Source organism: Eriocheir sinensis, chromosome 9 (genome assembly GCF_024679095.1).
Source record: "Eriocheir sinensis breed Jianghai 21 chromosome 9, ASM2467909v1, whole genome shotgun sequence".
Lineage (NCBI taxonomy): Eukaryota > Metazoa > Arthropoda > Malacostraca > Decapoda > Varunidae > Eriocheir > Eriocheir sinensis.
In genome coordinates this window covers 10973104-10997082 of record NC_066517.1, presented here as the reverse complement: position 1 = coordinate 10997082, position 23979 = coordinate 10973104, and the positions used below count along the sequence as shown (strand labels likewise).

Below are 23979 nucleotides of genomic sequence, written 5' to 3'. Positions count from 1 at the left end.
TAAATATGATTATATACCATTTCACCCTCCCATGCCACTCTTTTCCTGAAAACAAACTTCAGAGCCTGATATAAAGGTAAAGGTGGGTGCATACACTATAGCTGTGTGGCTGTGGTGCTCATCTCCGATTCATTGGCCCTGTGAGCCTGTGGTAAGTAAGAATCTGTTACCCTAGGACACAGGGCCAATGTGATATCTGGGATTGCCAAAGTTTACCTTCCCCAGGATTCGCCAGGTCCCCATTTATCGACCAGCCTAAAAAGGAGGATGAACCTTGGAGGAATAATACATTGAGTGGCCCTCAGCGGGTCGCTCTTCACTGTGAGGTAAAGCAAGGGGGGTAGGGGGTGGAGCTTAGCCGGTGGGCGGAGCCAGCAATTCCACCCAAAACATTGCATTTCTCGCTCCCAGATCATTTGCGTAAATGAGCTTGTCTGGCTTATTTCTTCCACATATATGTTTTTAGTTTTTCAACTGCTGCTGTATATGCACTAAGGATGTATGTACAGGTCTTGCACTAAGGATGTATGTACAAGTCTTGCACTAAGGATGTATGTGTAGGTTTACGAGTGTTTTGATTTACAAGCAAAAAATTTCATGAAAAATGCCTTGATTTACGAACGGTGACTTGGTATACGAGCATCCTGTTTATTCCTTTTTTTTTTCTTTTTGTTGTTGTTGTTGTCACCACCCCCGGGGTTATACACAGGCTATATATTAGGGCATCAATAAAGCTGGTTCCAGGATTAAGAAACTTAACATACGATGAAAGATTGAAGCACCTGAACCAACTGACACAGAGAAGGGGGAGAGATCTGATTGTAGTACAGAATCCCCCCGCCGTTCACAGCCTCACTGTTCATGGATTTGCTTATACGCAGGTAGGGTATTTACGACACCCCCTGCTGAACGCAGATGAAAACTTGCGTATACGTGGTCTGTAGCGCGCAGCTCGGTACCGACACCCCAGATGAGGTAATAAGAAACACGTGTGAAATAGCGAAAAAAACTTTTTTTATGCAGTGTATTGGGACAAACCATCCACATATTATTGTGGTAGAGTGGAAAAGTTATTCAGAGTAGAGATGTATTGGACATCCGCATCCACATCCAGGAACTTGACAGGCAACATTTACCACTTCCACCAGCTGCTGTTGCACCTCCTGTGGCTCGGCAGGGGCAACAGGCGTGCTGGTGCGGAGATGAGGCGCCATGCATGCAGGGGCAGGGGGGTTAACTAGACGTGTACTTGTCAGGTCGGGACTGGGAACCCACCGCGCCGCCACCACATTCCGCCCAAAACCACCCAATCCTGCCCAAATTTTTACTTTCCCCGCCACCCCGAAATCGACAAAAATATTAGGCACGCATATTAATGCAATAATTAGCGGTGACCAACCACTTTCAAAGACTCTCTCTCTCTCTCTCTCTCTCTCTCTCTCTCTCTCTCTCTCTCTCTCTCTCTCTCTCTCTCTCTCTCTCTCTCTCTCTCTCTCTCTCTCTCTCTCTCTCTCTCTCTCTCTCTCTCTCTCTCTCTCTCTCTCTCTCTCTCTCGTTAGTTTCTTTATACTCCAAATATATATCCCGAATGACTACAGCCATTATTGGTGAGGAAGAATGGGACAGGAGATTAGATGAAGAGGATGGAGGGATAACTACAGTGTTAGGTCTGTACGGCGATAGAAAGGAATCCGATCAAATGGTGAAAAGTATGAAAAATTTCCTTGTGAAAAGTTGGGAAAAAAACCCAGAATAATTGTTGAAACTTACCAAACAGGAAGTGATAGAAGAATGAAGTGAACAACCTAAAAGCGATACAAAGTGGAACAGGTTACAAGAAGAAGAAGAAGAAGAGAAGACAGTTTGTTTACCACGTGTGAGTGAAGGTGGCAGTGCTCTACAGTGGAGTTTATACAGCCTTTTTTTAGTTTATCATGGCCTCCAAGTGTTCCTTCACATCTTCTTCAGGGTTGAAAAAGCCACGACGTGTGATTTATGTGTATGTAAAACAATATAACAATGCTTAGAAATGCCTTAGAAATCCCCTTTTTTTTATTCGATCGAGATGGTACAACGAAACCCTATTTTCCCTATTTGATTATAGTCCTGTCGATCGTGGATTTGCGGATCATGGGAATCTCGCGGAACCAAACACCCATGAACGGCGGGGGGCTTCTGTATATAGGGTGCTGAGTGGGATGGAAAAAGTGGACAAAGAACTAATAATATGGGATACAAGAGAATTAAGAGGCCTTGGAAGGAAGATGAAAGAGGATTGCAACTAAGATGGTACAGTACTGTCTTCAAGTTTGCGATAAATAGGTCGACATTGCGGGTCGCAAACATTGAACCATTATTCTTATGGGGAAAATTGAAAACCGTCGACATTTCATCTGAAATGCCCAGCTGAAAGCCAACAATAGAGAGAGCTGGAGCCCTGTGCCCACGCAGCCTAGCGCGTTCCACGGAAGGGCCGGAGACACGCCGGTCCGAGGTCTCGGCACGAGTGGCGAGAGGGCTTAACTGCCACCGCGAAATGCGAGCCGCAGCACACCGGGCTGTTGGCCCCACACCGCGTGAGCTTGTCCCGCCTGCGACCGGTGCTGTGTGAACCCTGCAGTGGATCCCTGCCGCTGCCCCGCTGCACCAGCTTTAGAGCGGATGGCGGAGGGGGACCGGGAGCGAACGGAGAGCGCCACGCCGGCCCGGGCCCAAATGATGTGGGGGTAGAAGTGTGGGTGGGACCAAGGATGAGAGACATATAAAGGATAGCTCACTAAGCATTGTTTTTTCCCACAATGCACCGCGCTCGTGACGTCACATGTAAACAGAGACGTCACTGGAGACCCACACGTGTGGCCGCGGTGCCACTGGATTGAAGTTTCAGAGAACACCACACTTCATAATATGATGTGTAAATCCTTGAATAAAACCAAGATTCAAATGAGACTCTTGCTGGCGAGGGTCTCCAGCGCGCGTCACCGCCGTGACGTCATAGAACATGTGACGTCATGGCTGAGTTGATGACGTTTCACTGAACACACCTTAGTTGGGTGGGACCGCGAGGGTGAGGTGAACAATGGCAGTGGGCGGCAGAATACAGTGTTGTGGTGGTGACGCCGCAGTGTGCCCTGACGTCACGACCCCCTCCGCCCCGTTAACTAGAGCGGAAACCACCACTTTCTCACGCGTGCCACCCTCAAAGTTTGGGTCATATCGCAATTTCAACTTTCAATAAAAATCAAATTTTTGGGGTCCCTATCGCAAACTCGGTGAATCGCAAACTTGAAACTCACAATCCTGGAGTCAGTACTGTACCTGAACTATCAAGTCTGTCTACGAGACTAGATTGGAGGAATTGGGACTACCAGCACTCAAAGAAATAAGAGAAAGAGGAGACCTGATAGCATTGCACAGGAATACAAGTGGAATGGACGTGTTAGATAGAAATTACTTAATCAAAATAGATGGGAGGAGGCAACTAAAGAGGACACAGTAAGAAATTGAGAGAGGAGCATTGTTTGAAAGATATAAATAAGTACAGTTTTCCATACAGGAGTGTGGATACATGGAGCGGACTAAACAGAGACATTGTTGAAGAGGGCAGTGTCCATAAAATGAAGGAAAAGTTGGACAAATATGGAGTGGGAGACAGGACTGAGGAACAGAGGGTCAGAGAGGAAGTGTTGGGTGAAATGAAGACCTGGAAAGTTGAAAATGAAAAAAACTAATGTAAACCTCAGAGAAGTAATTGAAAAGCAACTGAAAGAAGAGAAGGAAAATGTAGAGAAGGAGGTGGTTAAGGCTTTAAGACCCCCCCATTTTGTAAGAGATGTGGCAGATAAGAAAAAAGAGTGTAATAATATTTGGCATGAAGGAGAAGAATATAACGTACAAACCAAAAAGGGAAAAGGAAGAACTAAAATCAGTAAAGGACTTACTTAACCCGAGAACGTCGACAGACCCTTTTTAGGGCTTTCACGAGTTGTGGCTTTGGTACGGTGGCTCCTAAAAAGGGCTCGCCATAAAACACCTGATTCGAGCTAATTGTAGGCGGTGGTGGCATAACGCAACCCACCATGAATGCCCGAGGTCATTGTGGTGGGGGAGTGATCTTGAGGTGGGCATTTTTGTCATAGGTGCTGCTGTAAGGTCATGGTATACTCAATTAGCTATCCATTCAGTAATCACTTGTCAAATTCTCCATAGTAGACACCAAGCGACTCTCGGCTAGATGACAAGCTTTGGGGTGCTTTCAGCAGGTGTTTTGGTAGAACAGTGTTGCCACTCACGCCATGGCTACTTGGTGCGATGAGCAGGAAATTTAAAAATCCTAAAAAAATTCTTCCATGATAATCCGTATAAAACCGAAACCGTACTGTTGGAAACTGTACTATTTGAGGGATGACTGTATTTATATATATATATATATATATATATATATATATATATTTATATATATATATATATATATATATATATATATATATATATATATATATATATATATATATATATATATATATATATATATTTATATATTTTTTTTAAGGCTTTATAAACCTTCCCCACACTCTTATAACAGCTTCGTCCTTGAAGTGGTGTAGATGTGGTAGACGAGGGAGGTGCAGGAAGAGAAGGGGCATCAGGGTCACAGCAGTAACGGGAGTCCAATGCGCGGAGAGGAGCAAGGTGAGGCACCCAGAACCAGCCCACGGTTCTGAGGAAACCCGAGTGAGAGCAGAGCTGGAACCGGAGCAGAATGAAGTGTTCAGAGCGAGGCCCAGCTGCTGTCTGAAGATGAAGGCGCTGGCCGCCCACCAAGTCGCCTCCCACAGTAGGTTGAGAAGCCTCGGTGGTTCGGTCGACCGAGGCGTCGAACGTCGTCAGGTGAACGAGCAGCGGGAGTGTAGCAGGTTGTTCGCCGCGCCTCGGTAGTTGAACGGCTTCATGGCGAACGAGCAGCAAGAGTACTCCGGTTGTTCGCCACTCAGTTGGTAGTTGCCCTCACACCGGCCCCCATACAAAAATCTACTCCAGGTAGATTCAACAAACAGCTATTAAGTGGAAAAGAAAAAAACGAGCCAATAAACTAAAACAAGGGGGAAACGGGTGAGGAGACACAGGAGGAGTGACTTATGCAGGAAGTCTACTCAATAAATCTGGTCCCACATTATCCTTCCATGCCATATGGACGACACGGTACCTGTAGGCCGGTAGACCCAAGGCCCATCTCAACACCCGGACGATGTCCTGCTGAATCGTTGACGTACAGCTAGACGGGGTGGAGAGTACATCCCGGTAGTCCATAAGTGGTTCATCGATGTAAAGTTCAGTGGAGCTGGCGTCAGGTGATGGCTCTTCCACTACGGGAACGGGGGTGACAAGAGGTCCTTCTGTAGCTGGTGGAGACGGGTCCAACTAGATCGATGGTGACTCTGGGAAGTGGTTCTGTAACGACAGGTAAGGGTTGGAGGGAGACAGGACATACACGAATTCTCCCCGACATCCGTTGGCACTTATCACAGGAACAACAGTAAGCACGGATGTCTGCTCCTATACCCGGCCAGAAGAAATGTTCAAAGATCTTCATCTCCATCTTACGGCGAGAGAAATGTCCGGCCAAGAGACTCTCATGGGCCGCGGAGAGGATGATCTGATGGGAAACACTTGGCACAACTAGACTGTTGGCCTACCTTGTTGGAAAGTTGGCAGGTGAGGCACTTCTTGTAGAGAAGCACGTGGAGGTACAGGTATACTTGAAGGATGACCAATTTCTGGCTCTGTCGACTTGTCCAGAAGCTGCTTTCTGATGTATTGCTGCTAAGGAGGCACACAAGGCTTGAAGCTGGGCGAAGTCTTGAGGAGTTACTGAAAGAGGTAGAGGTTCCGGAAGGACAAGCGGATGAAGGCTCTTCAACCTACCAACACGGGTGGTAGCTGCGTGTACCCGGATGGCTGCAGGAGACGTCGGAACATGAGGAGTAGAAATCCCTCGCTGCAATTTTGAAGAGGAGGATGCACTGGAAGAATCAGATGGAGATTGAGAAGAGTCAGGGTCATGGGGATCCCTTACCCCATGCAGGGACGTTTCCGATGAGGGCCCCAACAAACTTGATAGGAGCTCGCACCACCTCAGTCCAACCGGTGAAGTAGGGACAGCATAAGTGGCACCTCACCATGGGAAACTTGTCCACTCGTCCTAGGTAGTCAGCAAGGGAGGCCTTTGGACAACTCTCAACATCTACATCAGGTAGTAAATCTTCAGAGACGATCACACAGGAACAGCCAGCATCCCTGATGATGTTGGAGTTCCAAGACCCGTTAACATGTTCCCCGTGTTATGGCAAGAGTTTGTCCCTCTCCCCTTGCAATTCCTTCCTTTGTCTTTTACATCAGTCTGCCAAGCGCCACCAAAGCGAGAGGAGATGAGCGTCATCTCTACTGGCTGAGGAATGCCAAGAGCAGCAGAAAAGTAATGGCTCACCAGTGGCCCAACACATCACACAATAATAATATTTAGTGTATATAGCGTATTGGATCACCCGTGTCCACGGCTTAGAGTGGCCACCAATGGCCCACGACCTGAGGAAGCCTTAGATTTATTTTTGCTTGCGTATTGTACCATCCATGTACCAATCATTTGTTGACCACCAGTGGACCAATACATGAATGTTTCACTATTGTTTCGTTGCTATTTCATTATCAATCACACTGGATAGCCACCACTTGACTGCTTCGCTGTTTTTGCCATACTTGCGTGTTGGAACACTGGTGTACCACCTTCTCAGTGACCACTAGTGACTCAATACGTAATTTTACGTATGAAACATTTTTGTCTCTTCATTTGTTGTAGGCAACCTTTCTGATAGATTTTTGTATCATTGCATTTACTGAAAGTACTATATGCACTTAGTTGCATGTTATCTCTGTTTCTACAGGTAATGGATCCTTTATTGTTTTACGGAGACTCACGTGATGACAGTTATGAAGGTGACAATCTGTCTTCTGATGAAGACTATATCTGCAGCTCTAGTCCAGACTCTGACACAGGTGAAGACAGTGACATGTCTGAAGACATCTCTGATGATGAAGTACAGCAGTCCAGTAGTGCCAATATAGTGTCACAGCCTCTCACTAACATTACTGGACAAACTAGAAATGGTGCTTCTGCACAGTCTGACTGGGGACCAGTCCGATCTAGACCTCGTTCTTTCACCTTTACAGGTGAAGAATAAATGGCTGTCATTCCTCAAACTGATGCTATTGGAATATTGCCATTTGATATATATAGTCTGTTACTGACAAAAGATATTGTAAGCATGATTGTTACTGAGACAAATAGATATGCCCATCAAGTTATTGATGGTAGACATCTTACACATAGATCTCGGTTACATTCATGGAAAGACACAAACAATGGTGAGATGAGAAAATTCATTAGGATTGTGATATATATATTGGACTCAATCCTAAGTCAGAAATTGCACTTTATTGGTCTAAAAGCATTCTGTATGCTGATCCATTTGTGCCTAAGCTGATGACCAGAGAAAGATTTGAGCTATTATACAGATTTCTACATTTCACTGACAACACTGCTCCACATGATGAATGAGATGGGCTATACAAGTTCATACCCCTGGGCGACAATCTCATCAGTCGTTATCAGACTGTTTACAAGCCAGGTTCTGATATTGTCATAGATGAAAGTATGGTCCCCTTCAGAGGGAGACTAGGCATTCGGCAGTATTTGCCAGGGAAAACCCACAAATATAGAGTAAAACTTTACAAACTATGCACCCATGAGTCTTACACCTGGAATTCTGAGGAAGAACAAGTGTGATGGACTTAGTGTCACAGACTCTCGCGTTGTGATGCACAAATTATGTTAATTTGATATTCCTGAGACATTTTTTTATATTTTTGTGTCAGCAATTTTTCTTGCAGTTTATTAATATACTTTGGATGGCAGTGATGTGTGAGTGTTTCATATAAGCCTTTATGATCAAGAAAAAAACAATCCAATTACATTTTAGTCTATAAAAGGGATATAAAATATGCTAATTATGAAGTTCTGAATTTTTTTTTTGGCCACCGGTGAACCAATATGTACCAGAACATAATCTTATATGGTACACTGGTGAACCAACAGGCGGGTAACGTGTTAACAGTGTCCGAAACAGAAAACTTCGGGACACTTTTGTCACTAAGGCAAATGCCTACCTGATATCATGGTTTAGCAGGTTCGATCTCTTTGAAGGCGTGGGGATTCTTTGGGCAGCGCGGACGTAGATGGCCTTCCTCCCCGCATTGGTAACACCTCACGGTTGCTGTGCTGGGCTGGGCAGAGGTCTTGGTGAAGGCTCGTTGAGAGGACTCTGAAGATTTCGTGGGCGAAACAGCCTTAGAGGGGTCCCGGGAACTAGGAGAGGAAGCTTTCTGGTAGGCGTTGCGGGCAGATGACCAGTTGTCGGCAAGTCTCACTGCGTTGGGAAGATCTTTCGGCCAATGCTCCTTGATGAAGATCCTCAAGTCTGGGGTAAGACTAGTTAGAAGCTGGTCAAGGAGCATAAACTCCCGGAGCGCTTCATAAGTGCAGGGGACGTCAGAGGCTTCCAACCACGCCTATAACAACCGAGTCAGGTGGATGGAGAACTGCTGATAGTTTTCCCCGACTCTAATCCTGGCATGATGGAAGTCTTGACAGTAGTTGTCCGCCATCTTACTGAACCCAGTGAGGAGAGCTTTCTTCAAGAGAGCGTAATCTTCGGTTATGTCAGCTGACAGTGAAGTATACAGTTCAGTGGCCTTACCTGTGAGGAGTCAACCCAATCTTGCGGTGTAGCTGTCCTTGTCGATCCACAGAAGTTCAGCCACCCTTTCAAAGCAGACGAGGTAGGTGTTGATGTCCTCTCCCTCTTGGAAAGCGGGCAATTTCGGTCCTCACTTGTTCTCACAGGAAGGAGAAGCCACTTTTCCTTGTCCGACGACATGGGCGAGCTCTATCTCTTTTTCTACATGCAGCTTTGCCAGTTAGAACTCTCTCTCGGCAACCTGCTCTTCTTTCTCCACAAGGATCCTCTGCTGTTCTCTCTCGGCAGCCCGCTCTTCTTTCTCCCTCTTGGCCAGGAGACGCTTCTCTTCTCTCTCGGCCGCGCGCTCGTCCCTCTCGATGGCTTGCTGCTGGGCAACGTAGCGGCCGAGTTCCTGACCCTCCAGCCCCAAGACTACAGCATGAGCCCTAAACGCCTCGAAACTGGGCATGATTAAGATGAACAGCAAAGCAAAAAATAAACCCAACAGACAATGACACCAATAAATAACAATAAATAAAAATACCAATTATTACCAGACAAAGAAAATCCAACAGAAAAAAACAGGACCAAGAAAAAAGACACGAACCAAACAAATGGGAAGAACCCAAAGCACAATAAGAAAATAGAAGACAACAAAGAAAGATCGGCCAGAATAATCCTGCAAAAAGGTTATAAGTGGCACACCCGATACTCTGCGAGTGATCGGGTAAACAATGTCTCAGCACAAGGGCTGAAAAAGTGCTATGGCAGCACCAACAAATCCCACCGTGGGCATGCAACAGCCACAAAAGAACGGTGAAGGATTGAACACTCGCTTCCGGGCCGCAGACAGCAAGTGGCACGGAAAGGCGACTTAACAAGCCAACCCTTCTGATTAGCAGTTGACCCAATCTTGGCGAAGTCGCCACATGTCAAGGTTCCAGAGTTGGATGCTGTAATTGGAAGGGGATAACAATAAACAAGATAAATGGTTAGACACCAATTTACTTTAAATAAAGTAAAGAAACCCACAACAGCCTCACAAACACTGAAGTCTCCAACACGAAGGCTTCAGCACGACGGACTCAGCAATGATCCTTTGCACGGCTGCTTCCTCTTCTGGCGTCCCGTCCTCAGAGTGGCAGTGACGAGGCAGCACAGCTTCGTCCTTGAAGTGGTAGACGTGGTAGACAAGGGAGGCGCAGGAGGAGAAGGGGCATCAGGGTCACGGCAGTAACGGGAGTCCAATGCGCGGAGAGGAGCAAGGTGAGGCACCCACAACCAGCCCACGGTTCTGAGGAAACCTGAGTGAGAGCAGAGCTGGAGCTGGAGCAGAATCAAGTTTTCAGAGCGAGGCCCAGCTGCTGTCTGAAAATGAAGGTGCTGGCCGCCCACCAAATTGCCTCCCACGGTAGATAGAGAAGCCTCGGTGGTTCGGTCGACCGAGGCGTCGAACGGCAAATGAGGAGCTTAAGTGTAGCAGGTTGTTCACTGCGCCTCGGTAGTTGAACAGCTTCATGGCGAATGAGCAGCAAGAGTACTCCAGTAGTTCGCCACTCAGTTGGTAGTTGCCCTCACAGAGGGGCGGAAGGGAGAGTCAGGTCAGGGCTTTGGTCAGGACATGACCTGACTCACTTCTGCCCCTCCCTCCCCACACCCTTCCCATTTCCCTTTCTGTGTGTATTTACCTAGTTGTATTTACCTAGTTGTAGTTTTACAGGGCCTGGGCTTACACTCGTGTGGTCCCATCTCCATATCTGTATTTATCCAGTTTTTCTGTAAAGTTATGCACACTCTTTGCTGATACTACATCCTCATTTAGTCTGTTCCAAACCTCTATGTTGCTTTGCGGGAAGCTATATTTCTTTATGTCTCTCAAGCATCTTCCTTTCCTCAATTTTTTAGTGTCCTCATGTGTTGTTGGTGTTTCTTCCTTCTCTTAGTGAAAAACTGCAAAAAGATCTGGACAGAGTGTATAGATGGAGCCAGGTATGGGAGATGGAATTTAATGCAAACAAATGCCATGTCATGGAAATGGGGAAATGTAAAAAAAGACCAAGGAAAACATATAGGATGGGAGAAGAAAACTTAAGGGGAGCGTCCGGTTTTGAACGGGGTTGCCATATCTCTGGTAATTATGCATGAATCACTCTGATTTTTATGCTGTGAAGTATTGACAACCTGTACATCAATTTTAGACATTCAGTCCCATTCTAGTCTCCAGCCCCGCCAGCCCCCAACAGCCCCTTCTGAAATTTACGAGTGCTATTCTGGCGTTATTATTGGCCCCACAGCCTTCATTTTTTTGTGGCTAAGACACGTTATTATATAGTGTGTTTCTACGCTTTTAGATTTTTTAATTTTGCTTTTGTTTTTGTTTTATGAATTTTTCATGTTTTTCTTTTTTTTAACTTTTTTTGTCAAAAAAATATTAATATAAAATGACAGCTCACTTATATATAAAAAAAACGAAGCGTACTTTTGATTAGGAAACATTCCTCTGCCGTTTAGTTTTTGTTTCATTGAAATCAAGCTAAAACTGGCCCCAAAATAGATTTTAGAAGGGTAATAACTTATGTTTTGAGATACGGGCCGATAAAGTTTATTCATTGATCTCACACCTGTCATTACATACTAGGAAGGTTTTCAGGTACGATATGTTTTATTATGATTATATGCAAGCTAATAGTACAATCAGGTGTGTTTTTAAGCGTATCAGGCTCCTTCTCCCACCCCTGCCCTTCCTAAAGGCAAGGTGTTATCTTGTCAAGCGCGGGGTACCAATGTTTCCCATACTCCTCATCGTTGTTCAGCTTGATGTTTTCAGTTAGAAGCCACCAGATACACAGTCTGCTGATGCTTCTTCTTTCTTTGGCTTTGGCTTCCGCTGGGCTTGGCTGTGCCTCCTCCTGTCTTTATCTTGTGCTGTGAGGGATCTTCTTAGTGCCTTCGACTTGATATTGAAGGCTGTCAGCAAACATGCCTTCTGGTACCCGAAGTTGTGGTCTAACATTCCTAGGGCACCCATCATTCTTCTCATGCCTGCAAATCCAACATCATCTATCACAGACAGGTATGTCAATGATATGTTGGTCCTCAAGATCTTGGATGTCTGACGCCCAGCTATCACTGCTTCCGGTTTCAAAGTGTTCTTGAAGTTACAGCTTGTGCAGTGCATGTCTATGGTGTTTTCGTATGCATCAGGCTTGGAACTATAATCATAGGCAGGATCTGGGCATGAACAACAGGAGGAAAGTAGGCTTTTCAGCCTCCTTTTCGTCAGCATGACAATCTCGTCGTCACTTTCCACATCTTCATCTCTAGTCTCCATGTCTAGAAGATTTTCTCTAGCAGAGAGTAACAAGGTATCTTCTGTGTCCTTTCCTTGACTCTCCTTTGCATGGGATGTGCTGGGCTGTGATGTGCTTGCCGTGGGAGTGACGAGTGTGGTGGAGAGTGGTGGTGGCGAGTGCGTGGGCGGCACGGGTTCATCTGACGCGGTGGTGGTGTCAGGTTCAGCATGCTGTATTTTTCTCCGTTTCACATCGATGCTCTTCATCCAGGCATGCTTACTCTGCTTCTTCCTCTTAGATACCCGTCCCATGGCTGTGAGCAGGCAAAAAGCAGGAAACAGCGGGAAAATAAGCAGCGGTCTCGAGTCTATGCAAGGACAGATGGCGAGCATCTACTCTCCTTCACAGCTTGGCAGGCACAAGCATCTCGGGCTTCTCGGCTGACAGTCCTAGATCCCACACACACTAGCTTTTAGTGTTGCCATATCATGTTCACCAAAAAATATAAAGATTTTGCTGTTCTTTCCACAGTTTTTGGGGAAAGAACCCGACGCTATCGATGTAAACAAACAAACGTGGTTGAGTACCGGACCTTTAAATGGGATTTAAACCAAAAGTATCGCGTGTTTTACCATAAATCTTTGTGAAATGATAGCCAATGTGTAACCCAACCACATTTGTTTTTTTCACAAAAAGTGATATTTTTCATATTTTTTCGGTCTTCAAACCGGATGCTCCCCTTAACCCGCCGTCTGCCGGCTATTTGAAGACCTGTAGCCAACCCCAGTGCCGGCTTTTTTTCGACTTTTCAAAAATTACCTAGATAGGTTCAGAATCATGCAAAAACATGGAAAACATCAATATAAGTACTCACCGAAGCCTGGAACGGATGAATTTTGCCTCCGTTATGTCTCGTCGTGGCCGTGAAAAAGTATGCGCAGGATCCGTAGACTTTATTTTTACACAGAACACTAACGAATGTTTTCGTTGGACTATTTGTTATTCCGTACACACTAAACCAATTGTTCTGAGTTTTTACCACCATGATCACTGAACCTGTGGGCGTTGTTCATGGGCACAGTGATGGGTGGGGGCGCTATAGGACACGCGAATAAGTAGCAGATATCTTGTAAACATACGTTTTTTGTAGTGTTTTTCACTATATATTTTTCTGTGGTTGCTGTCATGTCTGCGCACTACATAATAACATATTTACACATCCCCATCCTCAGGGCAGTTGTATAACAGCTCCCAAATGTCTTCATCTCTAAGCCTTGGTCGCGCCATGTCGTCACTCAGTGAAGCACAGGGAGATATTGACGCTGGCGATGCCCACAAGATGCGCGGTGGGGCTGGGTGACTCACATGGGTAGCGCCCAGCCCGCCAAAGTTCAAACGTGATGCCTACGGGATATCTTTGCTTTATCTTTCAACTTCGATTTATAATGATTTTTTTAATATCAGACCGTATATATACGGCGCTGGCATTGTCCGCGGCATAGGGTTAGACCGTATATATACGGCGCTGGCAGACGGCGGGTTAAAGGTGGTACATGAAGAAAAAGATTTGGGAGTAACGATGCAAGACACATTATCCCCAGAAAAGCACATAAACAAGTTATTCAGAGAAACCTACAGGATGATGCAAAATATAAGGGTATCATTCCATTATATGGACAAAGAAATGATGAAGAAAATAATAATAACACTGATAAGACCAAAACTTGAATATGCTGCAGTTGTGTGGTCGCCTCACAAAAAGAAGGATATCAGAAAGTTGGAAAGAATACAGAGAATTGCAACTAAAATGGTCCCAGAACTCTCGAATATGACGTATGAAGATAGATTGAGGGAGATGGACTTGACGACACTGGAACAAAGAAGGGAGAGAGGAGATCTGATCACACTGTATAAGTTGGTAAATAAGTTTGATGAGGTGGATAGAGATGATCTCTTCTCAGCTGCGAGAATGCCAGGGGCTGAGAGGACATGGAAAGAAACTTAATAAAGGAACTTGTTTGAGTGACTTGAAAAAGTATAGTCTTCCACATAGAAGTATTAACACATGGAACGGCTTGCGGGAAGAGGTGATGGAGGTGAGCAATGTCCATCAAATGAAGGAAAGGCTGGATGAATGTAGATATGGAGACGGGACTATTCGAGCTTAGCTCGGGCCGTGTAGACTACAAATAGGTAAATACACACACACCATGGTGGACAATCGAATATAAGCAAGGTGGGTGGGAATGAGCTGATGCGAGAACTCTTCATCATCATCCTTGATGCCTGCTTCTAGGAGCTCCCACCAGGGGATGGCCATGGTAGAAGAGTTTCCATCTCTCTATCCAGACACTCCCTCCTTGCCTGCTCAATGTTTCTCAAGGATCTTTCACCCCTCTCCCTGACATACTCCTGCACCCTATCTCTCCATTTCACCGGCAGTCGTCCTTTAACATTCCCTCCCTCTATCTCACTCACATACACCCTCCTGGTCATCTTACTCTCCTCCATTCACTACATGTGGCCAAATCACTTTAAAGTCTGTCGCTTCACTTCTTCCACCACTCCACACTTCTTCCCTTCACCCATATGACACATTCCAAAACTCTTATATACACTTTCATTACTCATTCCATCCATTCTACTCACACCACATGCATTCCTCAAATAACTCATTTCCACTGCCTACACTCTAGACCTGATCTGATCTGACTCTAGATCTGATATAATAACATTTTTGAGTTTTCTGACTGATATACACGCATTGGCTTTAATTTAATGTTTTAGGAGACTTTCTTCCAGGAAAAGTCTGTTTCATCAAGATATTACGTTTGATTTAATCTCAGGAGCAAGGTGCTTTCTGGCAGACCTGGCAATTCGCTTCCCAGGACTTGTATCAAGGTGTTTGGGCAGCGTGATCATAAAACAAATGTTGCACGTGGGGAGGTGAAATTAACCTGTTAGCTGCGAGAAGCCTGCATTGCTGCTTTATCGGCGTCTCAACTGCCTTCATCTAATGAGCATAATCGTATCATAAATGTTCTTGGGCCGACTATCAGACCCCACTATGGAAGCCTACCGATGTTACGGGCGGAAAAATACAAAAAATCAATTTCCAAACAGATCATATTGCCTTTCCATTGCATCTTTCCCTTCCTTCTCTCACTCCTGTTTTCTAGAACTCTTTGCATATCTTCCTCATTTTTTTTTCATGGGTGTGCATTTTTTTTCATGGATGTTTATTTGTATCTATACATTCGCAAATCTTGTCTAGAAAACATGGTGATTGTTATTGGTTCACTGCAGGACATGGATCTACAACCAACACATGAGGTGATCAATGTCCTGCGCTCAGTATCCACTCTGCACGGACAGACACAGTTGTTGGGGATCCTTCTGCGCCGTGAGGGACCAAATTTCCAGGTAGATGGGCATCCAGGTGAGTGAATCTTTCACAAGTTAGCTAGTTAACAAAGAGCAAAATGTTGCTTTAGTCCCTGCTAGTCAACTTGTCAAATAAACTCAGACCCCTCCCTTATCCTATCTCCTGGGTAGTGCCTATTTCAACTTTTACTTGTTTGTGCATATTATTATTTTCATAATTTGTCATTTTTCTCAACATAGAATAATCTCAGTCAACCAGTAATGACTCCAGCAGAAAGGACAGGGCATAGGGAACAAATTGTCTGGCAGTGACTATAGTTATCTTGTGTCAATCATGGCCCACTTAATGTCTTACTTCTTTCTTGTTGATGAAGTTGGGATTCTGGAGAGTACAGGCTTTCCAGGGGTGTAGTCATACCATGAAAAATGAAGTGTACATCCTCAAGTCATCCCACTGAACTGAAGCATAATGCCAAAAGCACCACTCCCTCTGTGAGTCCAAATGCTGTTTTGGAGCTCACAGTGGACCTATAGTAGCTGTACCCAACACCACTGATCTCACCACTGGCAAAGCTCTTTATTTCAGAGAGTTGCAGTATATCCACCTTGAGTCTTTTAAGCTCATTTGCTATTTAAGGCAGTCAGTGATCCTCCAAAAGGCTCAGGATATTCCAGAAATCCACATGGTGAGCCCCAAGATGGTTAATCTCAGGCCTGGTTGTGTGGATGGGCTTCATCCCAGCCACTCCCGTATCAAAAGGGGACCCTCCATTCTTGAAGATCCAGAGGTCCTGTAGGCTTTGCCCTCCACCTGTCATAGGTGGCAATTTCACTTGATGCAGAAGCCTGAAAGAAACCTGCCACATGGTCAGTCTACCCAGCACAATCAAACTGAGGCCTTGCCCTCAGCCTCATGCTTTGTGTGAGCATTTCTCCTGAGCTCCCTGAAGTGAAAATCCTCTTTCTATGCCAGGATCAGCTCTTGTCAGTCAGGATTTAGCTCACCCACTGCCTCCACCCCTGACAGTTTCTCTGAGTAAGCCTCCACACAGTTACCCTTCCATCTCAGCCACTCCAGGCAGGATCGATCAACTTACCCCAGCCATGAGTTAGGTGGGTGTTCCCTTGATCTCCCCTAATCAGAAAGCATTACTATTTTAATATGAAAATATAGGGTATATGCATGTGTAGTTTAGCTCTGCCACCTCAAAATATGAGGGGGCTTCATGGTGCAGTGGTTAGCACACTCGGCTCACAACCGAGAGAGCCCGGGCTCGATTCCCAGGCGGAGTTGAAAAATTTGGGCAGCTTTTCCGACACCCTATGCCCCTGTCCATCCAGCAGTGAATGGGTACCAGGTATTAATCGGGGGTTGTGTCCCGTCTCCTGGGATCTGTTCCCTCCTCCTATAATTCCTTCCCCTTCTGTCTCTCTCCGGCATATGACCACAGATGTTGCGCCGACTAAATGAAACTTTCCAAACTTTCCAACCTCAAAATACCTTATACACCTTCATATTACAGTTGCAAGGTGAAAATACATAGTCTATAACAAAAATATGAAGGAGCATATAAGGTGAGAAACTAACCTAACTGAAGCAGACCATGCCAGTGTTGCCAATGCATAAGAGGGTGGCAGCTATGGTCCAGAGTGTTAGGAATTAAGGGTTGTTTGGGAAGTATTGGTAATCTATTAGCGAGCAGTCAGCTGTTAGCCTTTGTGGCGAGAACACGGTCTGTCAGCTGTAAACTTCACCGGTGTAAACACCCGTCAGCGGTTTACCTTAGTGGCGTCACATACACCAGGCTACTACAAGTTGACTCGGCAGCAGGCAGCTAATTAACTTATAACTACAGCAAGGGCGGCCACACATCGCCGACTTATTCAGACCACTATATGTGAAAGCCTCTACAAAACGAGCTAAGTGACCCGCTGGTTATACACTAATTAAATTTTCTCGCACCGCCAGTGTTAGCAGATCCCACCCGACAAATCCGAGTGTTTAAGAATATGCAAATTGTGACAACCCGAACATTAGTGTGCGTAGGGACTCGTTGTCGTTACCGATTTCGTGAGATTTAAGAATATGGCCCTAAGGCTCTTCGTCTCATCAACTCTCCTCTTACTGATAGTCTTCTACCTCTTCAATTCCGCCACCATGTTGCCTCTCTCTCTCTCTTCTATCGATATTTTCACGCTGACTGCTCTTCTGAACTTGCTAACTGCATACCTCCCTCCCTCTCTTCTATCGATATTTTCACGCTGACTGCTCTTCTGAGCTTGCTAACTGCCATGCCTCCCTCCCGTGGCCTCGCCACACATGACTTTCTGCTCAAGCTCATCCCTTTACTGTCCAAATCCCTTACATATGAGTTAACCAGCATTTTCACTCTTTCATCCTTCACGCTGGTGAACTCTGGAACAGTCTTTCTTTATCTGTATTTCCTCCTGCCTACGACTTGAACTCTTTCAAGAGAAGGGTATCAGGACACCTCTCCACCCAAAATTGACCTATCTTTCAGCCACTCTTCTTGACTCTTATGTAGGAGCAGTGAGTAGCGGGCTTTTTTTTCCTTTTTTTTTTTTTTTTTTTTTTCCCCTTGAGCTCTTTCCTCTGCTGTAAAAAAAAAAATATGAGTTAATGAATGAAATTGTTACTTGCATAGGTGTCACTGTCATGGATTACATGGCTGCATCTTATGTAACACTGTTATTTTCATGCATATGTAGTGCGGCGACTAGGCCTGATGGGCGAGCCTCCCATAACCCACTCAGCGAGCGGGGTACCTCTTTGGCCGACTGGTAAAGTAGTGGCTCTCCCGTCACGCTGGTCGCGGGTTCAATCCCGGGCAGCCGGCAAAACCCTCTCCTTGTCTTGATTAATTTCTCGTGTGTTTCGATACACGCAGAGGACGTGTGGGACCGGGAGTAGTAGAAAAGAGAAAAATCTTGGCATTAAACATACATACAAACAATAGGCACAAATTGTTTGTGAGTGGCATGGACACTCCATACATTAACCCCTAAAGGGCCGGAGGCGGCTATAGCCGCTTTTCCACGGAAGGGCCGGGGGCGGTTATAGCCGCTTTGCTTTTTTCGCGCTAAATTTATTTACTTTTCGGTAATTTTCGATGACCATTCGTTGGCAACACTGCCAGAGATATGTTTAGGCTACTGCTTCAGAATCTTGCCCGCTCTCACGATGGACAGGCGTACTGACACGGATTCTGACGCGTCTGATTTCCTGCCAGACCCTGCCGAGCCCAGCAGAGCAACACGAGAATGAGAAGAGTATGCTACAATGACTCCCAAACCACACATCACAAGACTGTGTTACATAGAGAAAGCTTAGAGTATTGACTATATATAAGAATTAGAGCATGGGGGCATCCGTTTTCATTACGCACTAGTCAAGGCCACACAGGCGAAATGAACACAGAGCGGGCAAGAGCCTCGCTAACTCCAAAAGTCTCTCCTCTTCAACTCAATATTTCTCCAAAACCACAGCACATAGAAACGTTTTCATGCAATAATTAAAAAGAAGAAGAGTTGATGATGACTATGACGACAAAGTAATTTGTTATTGCATTGTAGTTCAGCAGAATCAAGTGTGTGAATATAGGCTATTTTCGGTGTTTGGTGCTGAGGTGCCGGTCCTGTGGATGTTGTAGATGACCACCCAGGCCGGCCCTTTAGGGGTTAAAATCCCACTATTGATTATCCATACGATGCCACTGACATTTATACAAGCACTCATGTCATCCTGTGACATTGGAGTTCACTTTTATCACTTAATTTCATCACATCTAGACATATCCCAGTACTATGTGCCTTATCAACACACTCTTTGTGAATTCATGGACACCAGAGATCTTTTAATTGGTGGCAAAATATTACATAAAAGAAAAGGAAACCATCTCCAAATTTAGCCAAGCAGCCCCTGCCAAACTGCCATTGCTCAGCTGTGTACACCCATTTTTCCTAATACCTGTTAGAGGAAGACCATTCTAAACCTATAAATGTGGCCATGGTAGCCTCTGTGCGTTATGTCCACATGTACTATTCATCCCCAACCCACCCTACCATTAGTAAGTATGGGTGCTGGTACTTACCCGTACCTCTCAGACCCTCAGCTGCAAATGGCAGTGGTGAAACCTGTTTCCCACTCCACAGTTCCTTTTGTTGAATGCATGGACAGTTTTGGGACGCTTAGCAGCCCTCACTGACTATACACAGTGATCACACAAGTACGTTTTCAATGGTAAAATACACTTAGGGCAAACACTAACACTCCCATGGGAGATTGAATGGCAGTGCAGAAACAAGTGGCCGCAGTGGCAAAGGGCGCTGCAATCGCTTGGGTGATGGAACAAATGCTGATCAGTCAAACAATGGTATACATCAGTCACAGCAATTGTAAATTGAAAAATTGGTAATAATTTAGGTCAATCGTATATGCAAAATATTGTAAATCTATACAGTAATACTTTGGTTTATGAGTGCCTATAGGCGCCGTCAGCGTCTTGGTGGGATGATGGTGACTGACACAAGCTGTGTAAAACTCGCTCCCTTTATTCAGAAGTGGTCAAACCTTGAAAGTAGCATACCGCCATCAGTACACACTAAACAGACTCAGTACAGAGTAGTCATCACTGTCGTCACAAAACGAATAACCAACACAAAAGCCATTTCGTGTACACTACAGGTATCAAAAGGCCAAATTGATACCTACATACACTTAGCCGGGACAGTCAACTCTCCCGATATCCAAGCTGCACTCGTAGGTGGAGATGTGTGGCTCTGAGGTGTGGCTCTTGACACTGTTGTCCTGCTTCTGCCTTTCACCCAGCCAGAGGAGGGCCTCATTTAGGCACCCCAGTCAGCACTCTTAGGTGGAGACGTGTGGCTCTTAGGTGTGGCCCTTGACACTGTTGTCCTGCTTCTGACTTTCACCCAGCCAGAGGAGGGCCTCATGCAGGCACCCCCCTGGGTGCCCCAATCAGCACTCTTACCTCACCCTTACTGCTGTGTCGACAACTTGAGTGTACAAACATCTGCCCACCACCACCGAGTGCCACACCATCGCTTTGCTTCGCTCCAACTTCACAATATGGCATTACAGTTCACAAGCATATTCGTCTACATGAAATCATAATACACTCCAGTACACCTGTCACTATTTCATTACCGCAAAACATGGCAAACATATTCACAATTATATAATTTGTTTCTGTACGGACATGACGACGTGATCCCAAAATGCTGGCATAACACTTTTACTCTGTCAACACTGAGCAGCCAAACCACACCAAAACACCACAAATCCTGTCCCCCAACCTCACTACTTTTACCCTTTCACTTATCCATTCTGTGATTTGGTGATGAACATATTCGTTTGTGCATAACCCAGCCACCGATGCCATAGACGGCAGCTGCAGTGCCCTAGTTTACGAGCACTTTGATTTACGAGCAAAAAATAAATAAAACCCATTAAAGATGCCTTGGTTTACGAGCGGTGACTTGGTGTATGAGCATCCTGTTTGTACAAGTCGAAGACATGAGCTTGGGTTCTCTTTGTTCGCCGCAAGACGAGAGCGCTCAGAGGAAAACGCACATTTATCACATTTACTGACATACAAGGGGTGCAGGTTGTATCATTTATCACATTTACTGACATACAAGGGGTGCAGGTTGTATCTTTTATCACATTTACTGACATACAAGGGGTGCAGGTTGTATCTTTTATCACATTTACTAACATACAAGGGGTGCAGGTTGTATCTTTTATCACATTTACTGACATACAAGGGGTGCAGGTTGTATCTTTTATCACATTTACTAACATACTAGGGGTGCAGGTTGTATCATTTATCACATTTACTGACATACAAGGGGTGCAGGTTGTATCTTTTATCACATTTACTAACATACAAGGGGTGCAGGAACAAACTCACATTTCATGCATTTTTCATATTCAAAACATATATCATCATTTACTTTTATAAAAATATAAATAAACTTGGATGGGATGGATCACAATAGGCAGTTGACAAAAGACCCAGTACTGTGCCAAAATTAATCCACCCTGTGTATGTAAACAAAGTCCTCGCATGCGCAAATCAGGATGGGATGCCTTACAACACAGGATGACAGAAGTTGCCACACTGTAATTTTGGTAGATTCTTTGGGGGGGCTAGAAGGCATCATAGATTCATGAGGTGGGGGAGCTGGCAAGCAAAGTGAGCATGGCCATGCTGTTGGGAGATGTGTGAGAACAGCTCTGTTTATCAACAAGTCTTTGTTTACATTTGTTTCTGAGCATGCATAGTTTGCGGGAGGACAGCCAGGAACACAACACCGGGAGTCCTACAATTTTCATAGACCTGAGAAAAAAGTTTTTCGAACTGTGGTGCCACAGCACGGGGTGTTCTCTTTTCTTGTCAATTAAACAGTAAACAAAGCAGCTTTGCTATGTAGTGGCTCAAACTTGGGGTACAAGATAACCCAGTGGTTTGAGTGGTAAATTAACCCTTTCAATACGATGACGCCTACGTAGGCGTCATGAAGCCCCAGTAGCATATACGATGATGTCTACGTAGGCGTCATATTTCTATTCTGTTTCTTCTTCTATTGAGTTGTCCCGTACTTTGTGTTGGTTACTAAGTAAAGACGCCGTATGCTGTCCTTGAAATCCTATTGCTCCTCCCACCATCCTTGTTCCCACCAATCACAAAAAATGAGCTACAGTATGCACTGCCTTCTTCCCGCCTTGTGTCTAAAATTAGGAAGTCTCATTGGCTCTCTCTCTCTCTCTCTCTCTCTCTCTCTCTCTCTCTCTCACACACACACTCACACACACACACACACACACACACATACATTGTCTGTGAAGACACAGGAGTAACTGGCAGCACTCTGACAGATGATAACAGAGTTGTATTTGCTGATAATTTCTCGACATTCTTCCTCCTCTACACAATCATCTGCTTTCTCTATTTCTTTCCCCCTTGCCTCTTTCTCCCCTTCCTTTATTTTGCTTTTTTTTTTATTTCACGTTGACGCAATTTATATTATGCATAGCAGGTATATGTTGACTCGTCGTGTATGCTGCTTTGCAAATACGGGATACATGTAATGAGGGCTTTCAGCAGCATAATATACGGAGGCGACAAGCAGATACATGCCGGCTCAGGTTTCCCGCACGCGTGCCGAGCACGCCGTATATCAGCCAGGCTTTTTGAACATCCGGCGCGAAGGGGTTAAGAGAAAAGGGGAGGGGGGAAGCAAGTGGGGGTTGAGGACTCGACGTACTAGGGGTTATATTGGGAGTACAAAAGGATCACAATAGTACATTTAAGTGTACGTAAGTATTAAGTATGTCCACCCCCCCTTTTGGCCGTTAGATCCCCCACATTTCTTTCCCATGGTGTAATACAGGTAACTCTTGATTTACGCGAGTATTGTGTCTTTGAATTGGTCGCGTAAATCAAAAACAATGTAAATCAAACAAGAGGTAGGTTTCTATCGAAAAATAAATATTCACTTCATTCAGTGGAGAGAGAGAGAGAGAGAGAGAGAGAGAGAGAGAGAGAGAGAGAGAGAGAGAGAGAGAATATCCATATCACCGAGATATCCACTCAGGCACTCAGTCTCAGCCTCACTCGTGTGAGGAAGAAATGAGGGACACCATGAGCGACTGGCTAGTAATGATACTGGTACTGAGCAGTCTGGTACCGGTATCGTACAGTATAGCTGGTACCGTTAGTACCGGTACTGGTACCGGTACCTGCCCACCCCTATTGTTGAGTAGCGTGGCAGCGTGGGTACTGTATTGTTGTTCAAGTGGCGTGCGGGAAGAACTGAGCTCAGCTGTGTGGCCGCGGCGCTGTGTGAGTCCAGTTGCGTGAGACATCTGGTGGCCACTCCATAAAATATCACATATACAAAGGAACACAAAGGAACACAAAGGAAGAACAAACAACAGCAGACCTGCTGGTCCTTACGAGGTTGTGAAAAAAACGTGTAAATTAAACATTTATTTGGATTTTGGACCCCGTGTTATTTCAAAAACGTGTAAACCAAACTCGCGTAAACCGAGAGTTACCTGTATCCCGTCAGCTCCATATCCCCCCTCCTCCCCTTGCTTATGCGTTCTTGTTTTCCTTGTTTTTTCAATTAGATAAGCTCTCTTGCCACACTTGGTGCAGTACCTTTTCACGTGCCTCACCTCCCCCCCAAAAGTTACCTCCGGTCACTTGGAATATAATTACCATCAGATAAATTTAGTATAATTACATTGATTTTTGCCACTCGGTTGATTTTCCCAACACCTGGCAGAGGTGCATTATCCCCCCTTCTTGCCATACTGATTATACGGGCTTTACATCAGTAGTTAGCGGACAAATGCCGTAGAAATAATTCATCCCTTTTTGTAACGGGGACTCAACGCCGTTCTCTTTCAACCAACAGGTTGAGCTGGCAACTCCCCCAGGTGACTGCCACCTGCT

General features: G+C 45.2%; 1 protein-coding gene across 6 annotated transcripts in view; it reads left to right on the top strand.

Annotated features, from left to right (window-relative positions):
• The window catches only part of LOC126995914 (probable phosphorylase b kinase regulatory subunit beta), a gene marked incomplete at its 3' end in the record, with an annotated part of 186756 nt that overhangs the window by 140433 nt on the left and 22344 nt on the right, over positions 1-23979 (top strand). For all 6 annotated transcript variants that reach the window (XM_050855809.1, XM_050855812.1, XM_050855811.1 and 3 more), the window contains 1 exon segment: positions 15395-15527. In XM_050855809.1, coding sequence (XP_050711766.1) covers positions 15395-15527 — 133 coding nt within the window.